Source organism: Ranitomeya variabilis, chromosome 1 (assembly GCF_051348905.1).
Source record: "Ranitomeya variabilis isolate aRanVar5 chromosome 1, aRanVar5.hap1, whole genome shotgun sequence".
NCBI lineage: Eukaryota > Metazoa > Chordata > Amphibia > Anura > Dendrobatidae > Ranitomeya > Ranitomeya variabilis.
This window is the reverse complement of record NC_135232.1, coordinates 270,164,507-270,177,753: the sequence shown is the minus strand read 5'-3', so window position 1 is coordinate 270,177,753 and position 13,247 is coordinate 270,164,507. Positions and strand designations below refer to the sequence as shown.

At 42.5% G+C, this 13,247-nt stretch overlaps 1 protein-coding gene across 1 annotated transcript in view; it reads right to left on the bottom strand.

Moving 5' to 3' along the window:
- GGT5 (gamma-glutamyltransferase 5) overlaps nt 1–13,247 on the bottom strand; it is a 143,708-nt gene that overhangs the window by 31,032 nt on the left and 99,429 nt on the right. Inside the window, exons 8-9 of the mRNA XM_077293607.1 lie at nt 7,619–7,797; nt 2,243–2,337 (exon numbers count right to left, since the gene is read on the bottom strand). Coding sequence (XP_077149722.1) covers nt 2,243–2,337; nt 7,619–7,797 — 274 coding nt within the window. The remainder of the gene's footprint in view (nt 1–2,242; nt 2,338–7,618; nt 7,798–13,247) is intronic.

Below are 13,247 nucleotides of genomic sequence, written 5' to 3'. Positions count from 1 at the left end.
ACATCTAAATAATTTAAAAGGGCTTTCCACTCACAAGATATTGATGACCTATTTGCAATATCAAATCAGTGCAAGTCCAACAGGCAGTGGCCAGATATATAGGCAGTGAACAGCTCCATTCAAAGAGTGGCGGCCTCAGCCAAGTACTGCAGAACAGATCTCATTGAAGAGGACACCTGGCAGCAGCAGCTACACCTTGAGAAGTGCAGCGCATTGCAGGTCCATTTAATGTGTTTACAACAGGCCATCAAGTGAGCTTGCACCAGCTGAATGGTGAGGGTGCCGAGTGTCAGATTATGGCTGGAGTTAAACTAGCGTATAATACGGACGAGTGCTATGCGAGAAAACATCGCATAGCACTCGGACCAATGTTAACCCCTTTCTGCCATGGGACGGAATAGTACGTCCGATGGCAGAACCCCCGCTTTGATGCGGGCTCCGGCGGTGAGCTCGCATCAAAGCCGGAACATGTCAGCTGTTTTGAACAGCTGACATGTGCCCGCAATAGGTGTGGGCAGAATCGTTATCCCCTTGCACCTATTAACTAGATAAATGCCGCTGTCAAACTCTGACAGCGGCATTGAACAAGCGCTTCCAGCCATCCGGAAAAATGTTTTAAAAAATACGAAAAAAATAAATAAAATTTCAAATCACCCCCCTTTCGCCCCATTCAAAATAAAACAATTTAAAAAAAATCAGAAGTAGACATATTTGATATCGCCGCATTCAGAATCGCCCAATCTATCAATAAAGAAAAAGGATTAACCTGATCGCTAAACAGCGTAGCAAAAAAAAAAATTAAAAACGCCAGAATTACTTTTTTTGTTCGCCGCGACATTGCATTAAAATGCAATAATGGGTGATCAAAAGAACGTATCTGCACTGAAATGGTATCAATAAAAATGTCAGCTCGGCACGCAAAAAATAAGCCCTCACCCAACCCGAGATCACGAAAAATGGAGACGCTACAGGTATCTGAAAATTGCACTTTTTTTTTTTTTTAAGCAAAGTTTGGAATAATTTTTTACCACTTAGATAAAAAAAACAACCTATACATGTTTCATGTCTGTGCACTCATAATAACCTGGAGAATCATAATGGTAGGTCAGTTTTAGCATTTAGTGAACCTAGCAAAACACCAAGCAAAAAAAAACTGTGTGATTGCACTTTTTTTGCAATTTCACCGCACTTGGAATTTTTTTTCTGTTTTCTAGTACGTGACATGGTAAAACCAATGGTGTAGTTCAAATGTACAACTCATCCTGCAAAAAATAAGCCCTGACATGGCCATATTGATGGAAAAATAAAAAAGTTATGGCTCTGGGAAGGAGGGGAGCGAAAAATGAAAACGCAAAACCGAAAAAAGCTCCAGTCATTAAGGGGTTAATCTATGGGGCAGCTCACATCACCGCTTTTTTTCTCAGGTGTATTCTAAGTGTGAGTGAAATTGCAGCATGCTGTGATTTTACACATATATCATCCGAGTCTCGCCAATGCAAGTCTATGGGTGCGAGAAAAAAAACGGACACCACATGGACCATCCGTGTGACTTGTGAGAAATACGCACACATTTTTCTCATTTCAGCTCATTTAGCCATTAAATTCAATGAGGAAAAGCAGTGAGAAATGTAAAGCCATACACATGTCATACGGATGTCATATGGATACTTAGATGCGAGGAAATCTCATCATCACATTGAAAACGGATTACACACGGATGACCATATGGAGAACACTTGTGCGATTCTCAGGAGAGACAATCGGACAGATTTTTCATACGTTGAGACTGACTCCTGCCTATGAGGGCAGCTCAACAATATCTTTTGACTGGACACCCTCTTTAATTTCAACTTAGGCTACGTTCACATTTGCGTTACGTCGGGTGCAGCCGCGGCGACGCATGCGTCATGCGCCCCTATATTTAACATGGCGGGCGCATGGACATGCGTTGTGTTGCGTTTTGTGACGCATGCGTTTTTTTGGCGCAAGCATCAGGGCGCAGAGGACACAGCATGTTGCATTTTTTTGGCGCTATAAAAATGAACGCATGCGTCACAAAACGCTGCGTTTTGCTGCGTTTTGCATGCGTTTTTGCGTGCGTTGTGCGTTGCGTCGCCAATGCAGCACACAACAACGCAAATGTGAACGTAGCCTTATCGATATATCATTAAAAATACTTAACCCATCTCAATACATAGCTAATACAAGAATAGAAAAGGATGCCAAAGTAATACTGTCTCACCTTCCTTCAAGGAAACCATATGTATATTGCAGAAATCAGCCAGCTGATTGTTAAAGATTATCCCTGTGCTTGGGGAATAAATCATGGAGCCAAAGCTAGAATTCAGAAAAGAAAAAAAAAATAAAGTTAATTCAGAAATTACTTTCTGACAATCAAAATAGGAAATCTCATAAAATCCAGTCTTTTAAATTGATGAGATATTGCTAGGATATGCCATCACTTTTGATCGGTTGGGTGTTCACACTATTGAACCTAATGTTTTGCAAGGCATTCTGCAAATCAATGTGATAAGTAGAATACTTTATATATGTAGGGTATGGTGTCTTTGATCCTTATGGCACATCTATTTGTCTTTTATCTGTATTTATTGCTGTTTTCTTTTCTGCTCAGATTAATATTGTGATACGTCTAAACTTCTGGTTTTTGATAAGGAACGTTGGAAAGAACTTGGAGGATGCGATTTTCTATATACTTGCCATTTGGGAACAAACATGGAGAATAAACTATGTGAATGAACATTAATAGGATCTCTGGAATCATCGCCTTTACTTTAAGATATGAGTAGAAAATAATGTTTGATGGGGATTTTTTTGAAGTCTGGGACCAATAGTGAGACGGTTTTTTCCTCACTTGTCATCCGTGTGATGTCCTATGCAATCCGTTTTTTTTACTCAGCACTTATTAATGTTTTGCAGGACCATTCAGTTTCCTACGCTACAGAATTGTAATGTATCTGTAAAAATCGGATGCCATACTGATGGTCCAAAAGGCATGATTTTTTTCTTTCACTACCTGATTTCGGGGTGAAATCGCAGCATCCTGCAATTTTTTTTCTTTTGCCAAATACAGGTGAGAAAAAATACACAGATCTGTACTGCTTCACTGAATGACATTGATCAGAGTGCCATGCTAATTTTTCACCAGATTGCACTTGTCCGATTTATATGCTAGTTTGAGCGAACCCTAATGCCAACACTCACGGTTACGTGGTTCACGTCACTATTTAAATTTTTGTCACCATCAGAATTTTCACTTTAACATTACTTTTATTGTACACAATTTTTACGGTTCTAAATTTGATCTACATATGCACAATTTGTGTATGTATGCCAACTTAGGCCCAGTAGCAGCGGATTCTTCAGGATACTCTCCAAGCGTGTGACAACAGACCTTCTTTATTCAGGAACAACCAGAAACAATATATGATAAAAATGGATAATACATATCAAATGTGACAAGTGAGTTACCCAAGTGAGTGTAAATGACCTATGGGCCACACAAAGAGCCACAATATAACCTATTGATGATAAATTACTGACATCCCGACATTTCAATGTAGTTTGTGTGGTTAGACCCTATATCTATGCTACAGCATGTTACTAGAGGGCCATTATGCACAACAGGGGGCCCCCTGAGGAAGCGAGGCTATCTATAGCACGCGAAACGCGCGTTGGGGAGACTGAGGCCCACACAGGAAGCTCACTGAGACCACATGGGTAAATATTATGAGAAATAAACCTGTTTAGGCATGGACATCTATTAAGGCAATTAATGAGATAGTTATGTTGTGCATAATGGCCCACTAGTAACATGCTGTAGCATAGATATAGGGTCTAACCACACAAACTACATTGAAATGTCGGGATGTCAGTAATTTATCATCAATAGGTAATATTGTGGCTCTTTGTGTGGCCCATAGGTCATTTACACTCACTTGGGTAACTCACTTGTCACATTTGATATGTATTATCCATTTTTATCATGTAAATTTGATATTTCTTCTTGTATTTTTCTTTGAATTTAATAAATTATATGTTCAGCAATAACTCCATGTCCTCCTATTTATATAAATCATATATGAGTTGTCTGAATAAATTGGAAAGTGGTATACAGCTGGTACTTTGCTTAATCAGAAACAATATATGATAAGCTTAATAGATTAGGAATAAATCATTTGTGTGATTCTCTCATACACAGACACAGGAAAAAAACAGGAAATACAGTCACATGCTCTCTGTATTTCCTGTTTTTCAATTGAAGAACAGGCGCTGTTGGGCTCATGACTTCATTTTGAGACCCTGACAACCCTTTAATATTATGAGAAGGATAAATGTTCTGTATATGTTCTGTATATGCACTAGTATTACACCACCCTGTACGTGTATAAAGGCTTAGCCCATTGATCTATACTATTGTTGTCATGTACAGCAGAGGTGTCAAACTGCATTCCTCGAGGGCCGCCAACAGGTCATGTTTTCAGGATTTCCTTGTATTGCACAGGTGATAATTTAATCACCTGCACAGAATGATTCCAGCACCAACGAAAAATGGCAGAGGAAAAACTTGTTGCATCATCCCCAAGAAGACTCATGGCTGTACTAACTCAAAAAGGTGCGTCTTCTCAATGCTGAGCAAATATTGTGAATACTTATGACCATGTGACATTTCAGTTTTTCTTTTTTTTTATCAAAAATTTCTACATTTCTGTTTTTTTCCGTCAAGATGGGGTGCAGAGTGTACATTAAGGTGAAAAAAATGAACTTTTTTGAATTTACCAAATGGCTGCAATGAAACAAAGACTGAAAAATTTAAAGGGGTCTGAATACTTTCCGTACCCACTGTACATACAGTATATATATATACTAGATGTTTCCAGCCAGCTAACGCTCGGCACGTTCATTGCTATCTAATTAACGCTGCTGGTGATTAAACTAAAGTAAATAATGACAACATTCAATAGCGCTTACGCAGGTGGTAAATTAACTTAAAATGAAGTTAATAACAATAGTGTGGTGATGTGGTGGGGGCGGGATTGTGTGTGGTAATGGGGTGGGGGGGCGGGATTATGTGTGGTAATGGGGTGGTGGGGCGGGATTATGTGTGGTAATGGGGTGGGAGGCGGGATTATGTGTGGTAATGTGGTGGGGGGCGGGATTATGTGTGGTAATGTGGTGGGGGGCGGGATTCTGTGTGGTAATGTGGTGGAAGGGTGGGATTCTGTGTGGTAATGTGGTGGGGGGGCGGTATTATGTGTAATGATGTGGTGGGGGGTGGGATTGTGTGTGGTGGGGGGTGGGATTATGTGTGGTAATGTGGTGGGGGGTGGGATTATGTGTGGTGATGTGGTGGGGGGTGGGATTATGTGTGGTGATGTGGTGGGGGGCGGGATTATGTGTGGTAATGTGGTGGGGGGCGGGATTATGTGTGGTAATGTGGTGGGGGGTGGGATTATGTGTGGTGATGTGGTGGGGGGCGGGATTGTGTGTGGTGATGTGTTGAAGGGGCGGGATTATGTGTGGTGATATGGTGGGGGGGAGGGATTTGTGGGGAGCGGGATTGTGTGTGGTGATGTGGTGCAGATTGTGTATGGTAAAGGGGTGGGGGCGGGATTGTGTGTGGTGATGAGGTGGGGGCCGGAGCTACTGTGCAGGGGGCGGGATTAGCGAGTAATCACGATGCCTCTTATATATATAGATAGATATATACACATATATACATATGGAGTATGGTGTCTTTGATCCTTATAGCACATCAATTAATAAAGAGGGCAGAGCAAAACTATTACTAGCGTTACTGTTTATATACAGGGCTAAGGCAGCAATGTCAATCTTTGTCCTGGGTGAAGGAAAGTCTACCTACAACTCTGATGGACACTAAAGTCCTGTGGACTGCAGAGTGCTACCGTTCTCTCCTACAGATGGGGTCTCCGTATCACGGATGATGCTTAGGCAAGATCCTCCTTCCCCCACATGTCACAAGGACCAGTAAGAGAAAACATTCTGGGCCTCAACTTTATGGACACCAGCTTATAAGGACATAGTGAAGAAGGTTAGGTGCTGCTTCTGAATTCTGACCTCTTTGTCCTTGAATTCAGATTAGTGTCATTCATGTAAATGTGCCGTGCTGCATTTTATAGTGAAGGAAAGATAGTTATTGTGGCACCTAAGTTCTCAACATTTCATTTGGTGGAATCCCAGAGATTGGACCTCCACTTATTATAAAGTGATAGCATTAATTCTACAAGATATGACACGTTAAGCAGGAGAATAAATAAGTCATGTTTGTAGTTGGGTAATAAGTCTAGTTGGGGTCCAACCACTGGGACTGCACAGTCTCACTTTCCATAATAGTAAAAAGGAAATACTGACAAGGCTAACTGCACTGTCACCTTCTACTGTATACTAGTTGTTTGTTAAAATTCTATATTTAACCCCTTAATGACCGCCAAAACGTCTTTTACCTGACCTGAGATATTAGAGAATAGCCTTCCCATACAGGTGACAATCCAGGAGCTGTCGGCTGTACACTATAGCTGACAACTTGCTGCACCAGCCACGATCTGTGTTTGCACCATCCAAATCTGTTTAACCCCTTAGATGCTGCTGTCAATAGTGACTACATCAATATAAATGGTTAACAGAATGTGAAGGCTCCCTCTTTATCCCATTTGGTGCCCTCAGATCATGATTGTGTAGTCCTGATGTTTGCCATGGCAATTCACGACCAAATAGCGGCCTTAGCGTCTGCTGGCTGTTGTAACCTGTTCAGAAGTTAGCAACATTTAGGTGGTAAAAATACACATTTTCATTTCTGTCATGTCACTTTGCATTAATTCCTGAAAATCACCTGAAGGGTTAATAAACTACCTGACTGCAGTTTTCCATATGTCAGGGGGTACTGTTTTTAAATTGGTATCACTTTTGGGGGTCTTCCAGTATGTAGGACCCCTAAAGTCACTTCCAACCTGGATAGGTCCCTAAAAAAATAAATTTTGTAAATTTCCTTGAAAAAATAAAAAATTGCTGCTACATTTTTAAACCTCCTAAAAGGCTAACAAAATTAAATAACATTTTACAAATGGTGCTGATGTAAAGCAGACATGAGGGAAATGTTATTTATTAATGTTTTGCTATGGTATGACTATCTGGATTAAAGGGATAATCATTGAAAGTTTAAACATTGCTAATTTTTTTTACATTTTTCTAAAATTTCTAAAATTTTATAAATAAACACAAAATATATCAACCTAAATTTATCATAAAGTATAATGTGTCACGAAAAACATTCTCAAAATCGCTGGGATTTGTTGAAGCGTTCCAGAGTTATTGCCACATAAAGTGACACTGGTCAGATTTTAAAAATTTGGCTCTGTCACTAAGTTAATATTCACAAAACTGTGTTTTCTACAAGACAGCCAACACAAAAACTGAATGAATTCATTGATAGAATCCTGAGAGGCGTCCACAGCCTAAAATAGTAGCCAGCAACCCTTTAAAATGACCGCATAGGGCACTGTAGGCCGTTTTCAACCACTAGTTCTATTAGAGAACATCATACCATAGCAACACTCCTACAGAAAGCATGCCATACTCTTACATTTGATTGATGGAGCTTGTGACAGACACAGAACTTCCATCTTTGCTGATGACAGACAGGTGAGTCGTGCCAAAGGTCTCTGAATTAATCACTTCAGACATATTATAAAACCGAAAGTCGTGATCACCATAGTCATCAATTTTGCTCCTGATTTTATCTCCATAAGGCTTAGAGATGAACTGTAGGTGAAAAGAGACACAAATATAATGGATAAGAAAAACAAAAGTAAAAAATATACCGAAAATTACTGTATAAATATATATACAATGGCGTGTATAAGTTTGGGTACCCTTGGTCAAAATTACTGGTATTGTGAACAGTTAAGCAAGCTGAAGATGAAACCTAATATATAAAGCTGAATGTGTGTGTGTATACAGTGGGGCAAAAAAGTATTTAGTCATTCAGCAATAGTGCAAGTTCCACCACTTAAAAAGATGAGAGGCGTCTGTAATTTACATCACAGGTAGACCTCAACTATGGGAGACAAACTGAGAAAAAAAAATCCAGAAAATCACATTGTCTGTTTTTTTATCATTTTATTTGCATATTATGGTGGAAAATAAGTATTTGGTCAGAAACAAAATTTCATCTCAATACTTTGTAATATATCCTTTGTTGGCAATGACAGAGGTCAAACGTTTTCTGTAAGTCTTCACAAGGTTGCCACACACTGTTGTTGGTATGTTGGCCCATTCCTCCATTCAGATCTCCTCTAGAGCAGTGATGTTTTTGGCTTTTCGCTTGGCAACACGGACTTTCAACTCCCTCCAAAGGTTTTCTATAGGGTTGAGATCTGGAGACTGGCTAGGCCACTCCAGGACCTTGAAATGCTTCTTACGAAGCCACTCCTTCGTTGCCCTGGCGGTGTGCTTTGGATCATTGTCATGTTGAAAGACCCAGCCACGTTTCATCTTCAATGCCCTTGCTGATGGAAGGAGGTTTGCACTCAAAATCTCACGATACATGGCCCCATTCATTCTTTCATGTACCCGGATCAGTTGTCCTGGCCCCTTTGCAGAGAAACAGCCCCAAAGCATGATGTTTCCACCACCATGCTTTACAGTAGGTATGGTGTTTGATGGATGCAACTCAGTATTCTTTTTCCTCCAAACACGACAAGTTGTGTTTCTACCAAACAATTCCTGTCATGATCTCTGCAGGCAGAGATCATAGCAAGCCTATAGAGGGACAAGCTCTCGGAAGATGGAACTATACTGACCATGAACTAAGCCTGCCGCGCAACTAGAAATAGCCAGGTAGCATTTCCTATTTATTGCTAGATGCCCAGCTCTGGCCTAAGACCTAAATAGCTAGCAGAGGGAAATATAAGACCTGGCTCACCTCTAGAGAAATATTCCAAAGAAGACAGTAGCCCCCCACATATAATGACGGTGAGTTCAGATGAAACAACAAACGCAGCAGGAAAATAGTCTTAGCAAATTTGAGGTCCACTTACTAGATAGCAGAAGACAGATAGTATACTTTCATGGTCAGCAGAAAAACACTAACAAAACACCATCCAGAGATTACCTTAAACTCTGGCATTAACTCATAACGCCAGAGTAGCAATCCCTGATCAACGAGAGCTTTCCAGACACAGTAACAAAACTTCAGCTGTGAACTGGAACAAATAGGCAAAACGAAACATGGACAAAAGTCCAACTTATCTAGTAGTTGTCAGAAGCAGGAACAAGCACTGAGAGGCATCAGATAACATTGTTGACCGGCAAGAAACCACCAGAGAAATGAGCTTAAATAGCGACACCCACTACTGATGGAACCAGGTGAAACAGGAAAGAGGATGACAAGTCCAATTCCACAAGCGGCCACCGGGGGAGCCCAGAATCCAAATTCACAACAGTACCCCCCCCTCAAGGAGGGGGCACCGAACCCTCACCAGATCCACCAGGGCGACCAGGATGAGCCCTATGGAAGGCACGAACAAGATCAGAAGCATGAACATCAGATGCATTGACCCAAGAATTATCCTCCTGGCCGTAACCCTTCCAGTTGACCAGATACTGGAGTCTCCGTCTGGAAACACGAGAGTCCAAAATTTTCTCCACAACGTACTCCAACTCACCCTCAACCAACACCGGAGCAGGAGGCTCAACTGAAGGTACAACAGGTACCTCATACCTGCGCAATAACGACCGATGAAAAACGTTATGAATGGAAAAGGACGCAGGGAGGTCCAAACGGAAAGAAACAGGATTAAGAATCTCCAATATTCTATAAGGGCCGATGAACCGAGGTTTAAACTTAGGAGAAGAGACCCTCATAGGGACAAAACGAGAAGACAACCACACCAAATCTCCAACACAAAGCCGAGAACCAACACGACGATGACGGTTGGCAAAACGCTGAGTCTTCTCCTGGGACAACTTCAAATTGTCCATAACCTGCCCCCAGATGTGATGCAATCTCTCCACCACCGCATCCACTCCAGGACAATCCGAGGATTCCACCTGACCGGAGGAAAATCGAGGGTGAAACCCCGAATTACAGAAAAACGGGGACACCAAGGTGGAAGAGCTGGCCCGATTATTGAGGGCGAACTCTGCCAATGGCAAAAAAGCAACCCAATCATCCTGGTCAGCAGAGACAAAACACCTCAGATATGTCTCCAGGGTCTGATTAGTCCGCTCGGTCTGGCCATTAGTCTGAGGGTGAAAAGCAGATGAAAAAGACAAATCTATGCCCATCCTAGCACAGAATGCCCGCCAAAATCTAGACACAAATTGGGTACCTCTGTCAGAAACAATATTCTCAGGAATACCGTGCAATCGGACAACATTCTGAAAAAACAGAGGAACCAACTCAGAAGAAGAAGGCAACTTGGGCAGAGGAACCAAATGGACCATTTTAGAGAAACGGTCACAGACCACCCAGATGACAGACATCTTCTGGGAAACAGGCAGATCTGAAATAAAATCCATCGAGATGTGTGTCCAAGGCCTCTTAGGAATAGGCAAGGGCAACAGCAGTCCGCTAGCCCGAGAACTACAAGACTTGGCCCGAGCACAAATGTCACATGACTGCACAAAGACTCGCACATCTCGTGACAGGGAAGGCCACCAGAAGGATCTTGCCACCAAATCCCTGGTACCAAAAATTCCGGGATGACCTGCCAATGCAGAAGAATGTACCTCAGAGATGACTCTACTGGTCCAATCATCCGGAACAAACAGTCTATCAGGCGGACAACGATCCGGTCTATCCGCCTGAAACTCTTGCAAGGACCGCCGCAGATCAGGAGAAACGGCCGACAAAATTACTCCCTCCCTAAGGATACCTGTGGGTTCAGCATTACCAGGAGAGTCCGGGTCAAAACTCCTAGAAAGGGCATCTGCCTTAACATTCTTAGAACCCGGTAGGTATGACACCACAAAATTAAAGCGAGAAAAAAATAAAGACCAGCGCGCCTGTCTAGGATTCAGGCGCCTGGCAGTCTCAAGATAAATCAAATTTTTGTGGTCAGTCAATACCACCACCTGATGCTTAGCCCCCTCTAGCCAATGGCGCCACTCCTCAAACGCCCACTTCATGGCCAAAAGCTCCCTATTCCCAACATCATAATTCCGCTCTGCGGGCGAAAATTTGCGAGAAAAGAAGGCACAAGGCCTAATGACGGAGCAGTCGGAACCTCTCTGCGACAACACTGCCCCAGCTCCGATCTCCGAAGCGTCAACCTCAACCTGAAAAGGCAGATTCACATCAGGCTGACGTAACACAGGGGCAGAGGCAAAACGGTGCTTAAGCTCCTGAAAGGCCTCTACAGCATGAGGGGACCAATTAGCAACATCAGCGCCATGTCTGGTCAAATCAGTCAGTGGTTTAACGACATCCGAAAAACCAGCAATAAATCGGCGGTAAAAGTTGGCAAAGCCCAAAAATCTCTGAAGACCCTTAAGAGAGGAGGGCTGAGTCCAGTCACAAATAGCTTGCACCTTGACGGGATCCATCTCAATGGAAGAGGGAGAAAAAATATACCCCAAAAAGGAAATTTTCTGGACCCCAAAAACGCACTTAGACCCCTTCACACATAAAGAATTAGACCGCAGAACCTGAAAAACTCTCCTGACCTGCTGGACATGAGAGTCCCAGTCATCAGAAAAAATCAGAATATCATCCAGATATATTATCATAAATTTATCCAGAAAATCGCGGAAAATATCATGCATAAAAGACTGGAAAACTGAAGGGGCATTAGAAAGACCAAAAGGCATGACCAAATACTCAAAGTGGCCCTCGGGCGTATTAAATGCGGTCTTCCACTCATCCCCCTGCCTGATCCGCACCAAATTATACGCCCCACGAAGATCAATTTTAGAGAACCACTTAGCACCCTCTATACGAGCAAACAAATCAGTAAGCAATGGCAATGGGTATTGGTACTTAACAGTGATCTTATTCAGAAGCCGATAATCAATACATGGTCTCAAAGAGCCGTCCTTTTTTGAGACAAAGAAAAACCCAGCCCCCAAGGGAGAAGAAGATGGACGAATATGTCCCTTTTCCAAAGACTCCTTTATATATTCCCGCATAGCAGCATGTTCCGGCACAGACAGATTAAACAAACGACCCTTTGGATATTTGCAACCCGGTATCAAATCTATGGCACAATCGCACTCACGGTGCGGAGGTAACGACCCAAGCTTGGGTTCGTCAAAGACGTCTTGATAATCAGAGAGGAACTCAGGGACTTCAGAGGGAATGGACGACGAAATAGAAACCAAAGGTAAGTCCCCATGAATACCCTTACATCCCCAGCTCAACACAGACATTGCTCTCCAGTCCAAGACTGGATTGTGAGACTGCAACCATGGCAATCCCAGTACCAAATCGTCATGTAAATTATACAGCACCAGGAAACGAATAATCTCCTGGTGATCCGGATTGATACGCATGGTTACTTGTGTCCAGTATTGTGGTTTATTATTAGCCAATGGGGTGGAGTCAATCCCCTTCAGAGGAATAAGAGTCTCCAAAGGCTCTAAATCAAAACCACAACGATTGGCAAAGGACCAATCCATAAGACTCAGAGCGGCGCCAGAGTCAACATAGGCGTCCGTGGCAATGGATGACAAAGAGCAAATCAGGGTTACAGACAAAATAAACTTAGACTGAATGGTGCCAATGGAAACAGACTTATCAAGCTTCTTTGTACGCCTAGAGCATGCTGATATAACATGAGTAGAATCCCCACAATAGAAGCACAATCCATTCTTCCGTCTAAAATTCTGTCGCTCGCTCCTGGACAGAATTCTATCACACTGCATACTTTCTGGCGTCTTTTCCATAGACACCGCCAGATGGTGCACCGGTTTGCGCTCCCGCAGACGCCTATCAATCTGAATAGCCATTGTCATGGACTCATTCAGACCTGCAGGCACAGGGAACCCCACCATAACGTCCTTAACGGCATCAGAGAGACCTTCTCTGAAAGTTGCCGCCAAGGCGCACTCATTCCACTGAGTAAGCACAGACCATTTACGGAATTTTTGGCAGTAAACCTCAGCTTCGTCTTGCCCCTGAGATAGTGCCATCAAAGTTTTTTCTGCCTGAAGTTCCAAATGAGGTTCCTCATAAAGCAAGCCCAAGGCCAGAAAAAACGCATCCACATCGC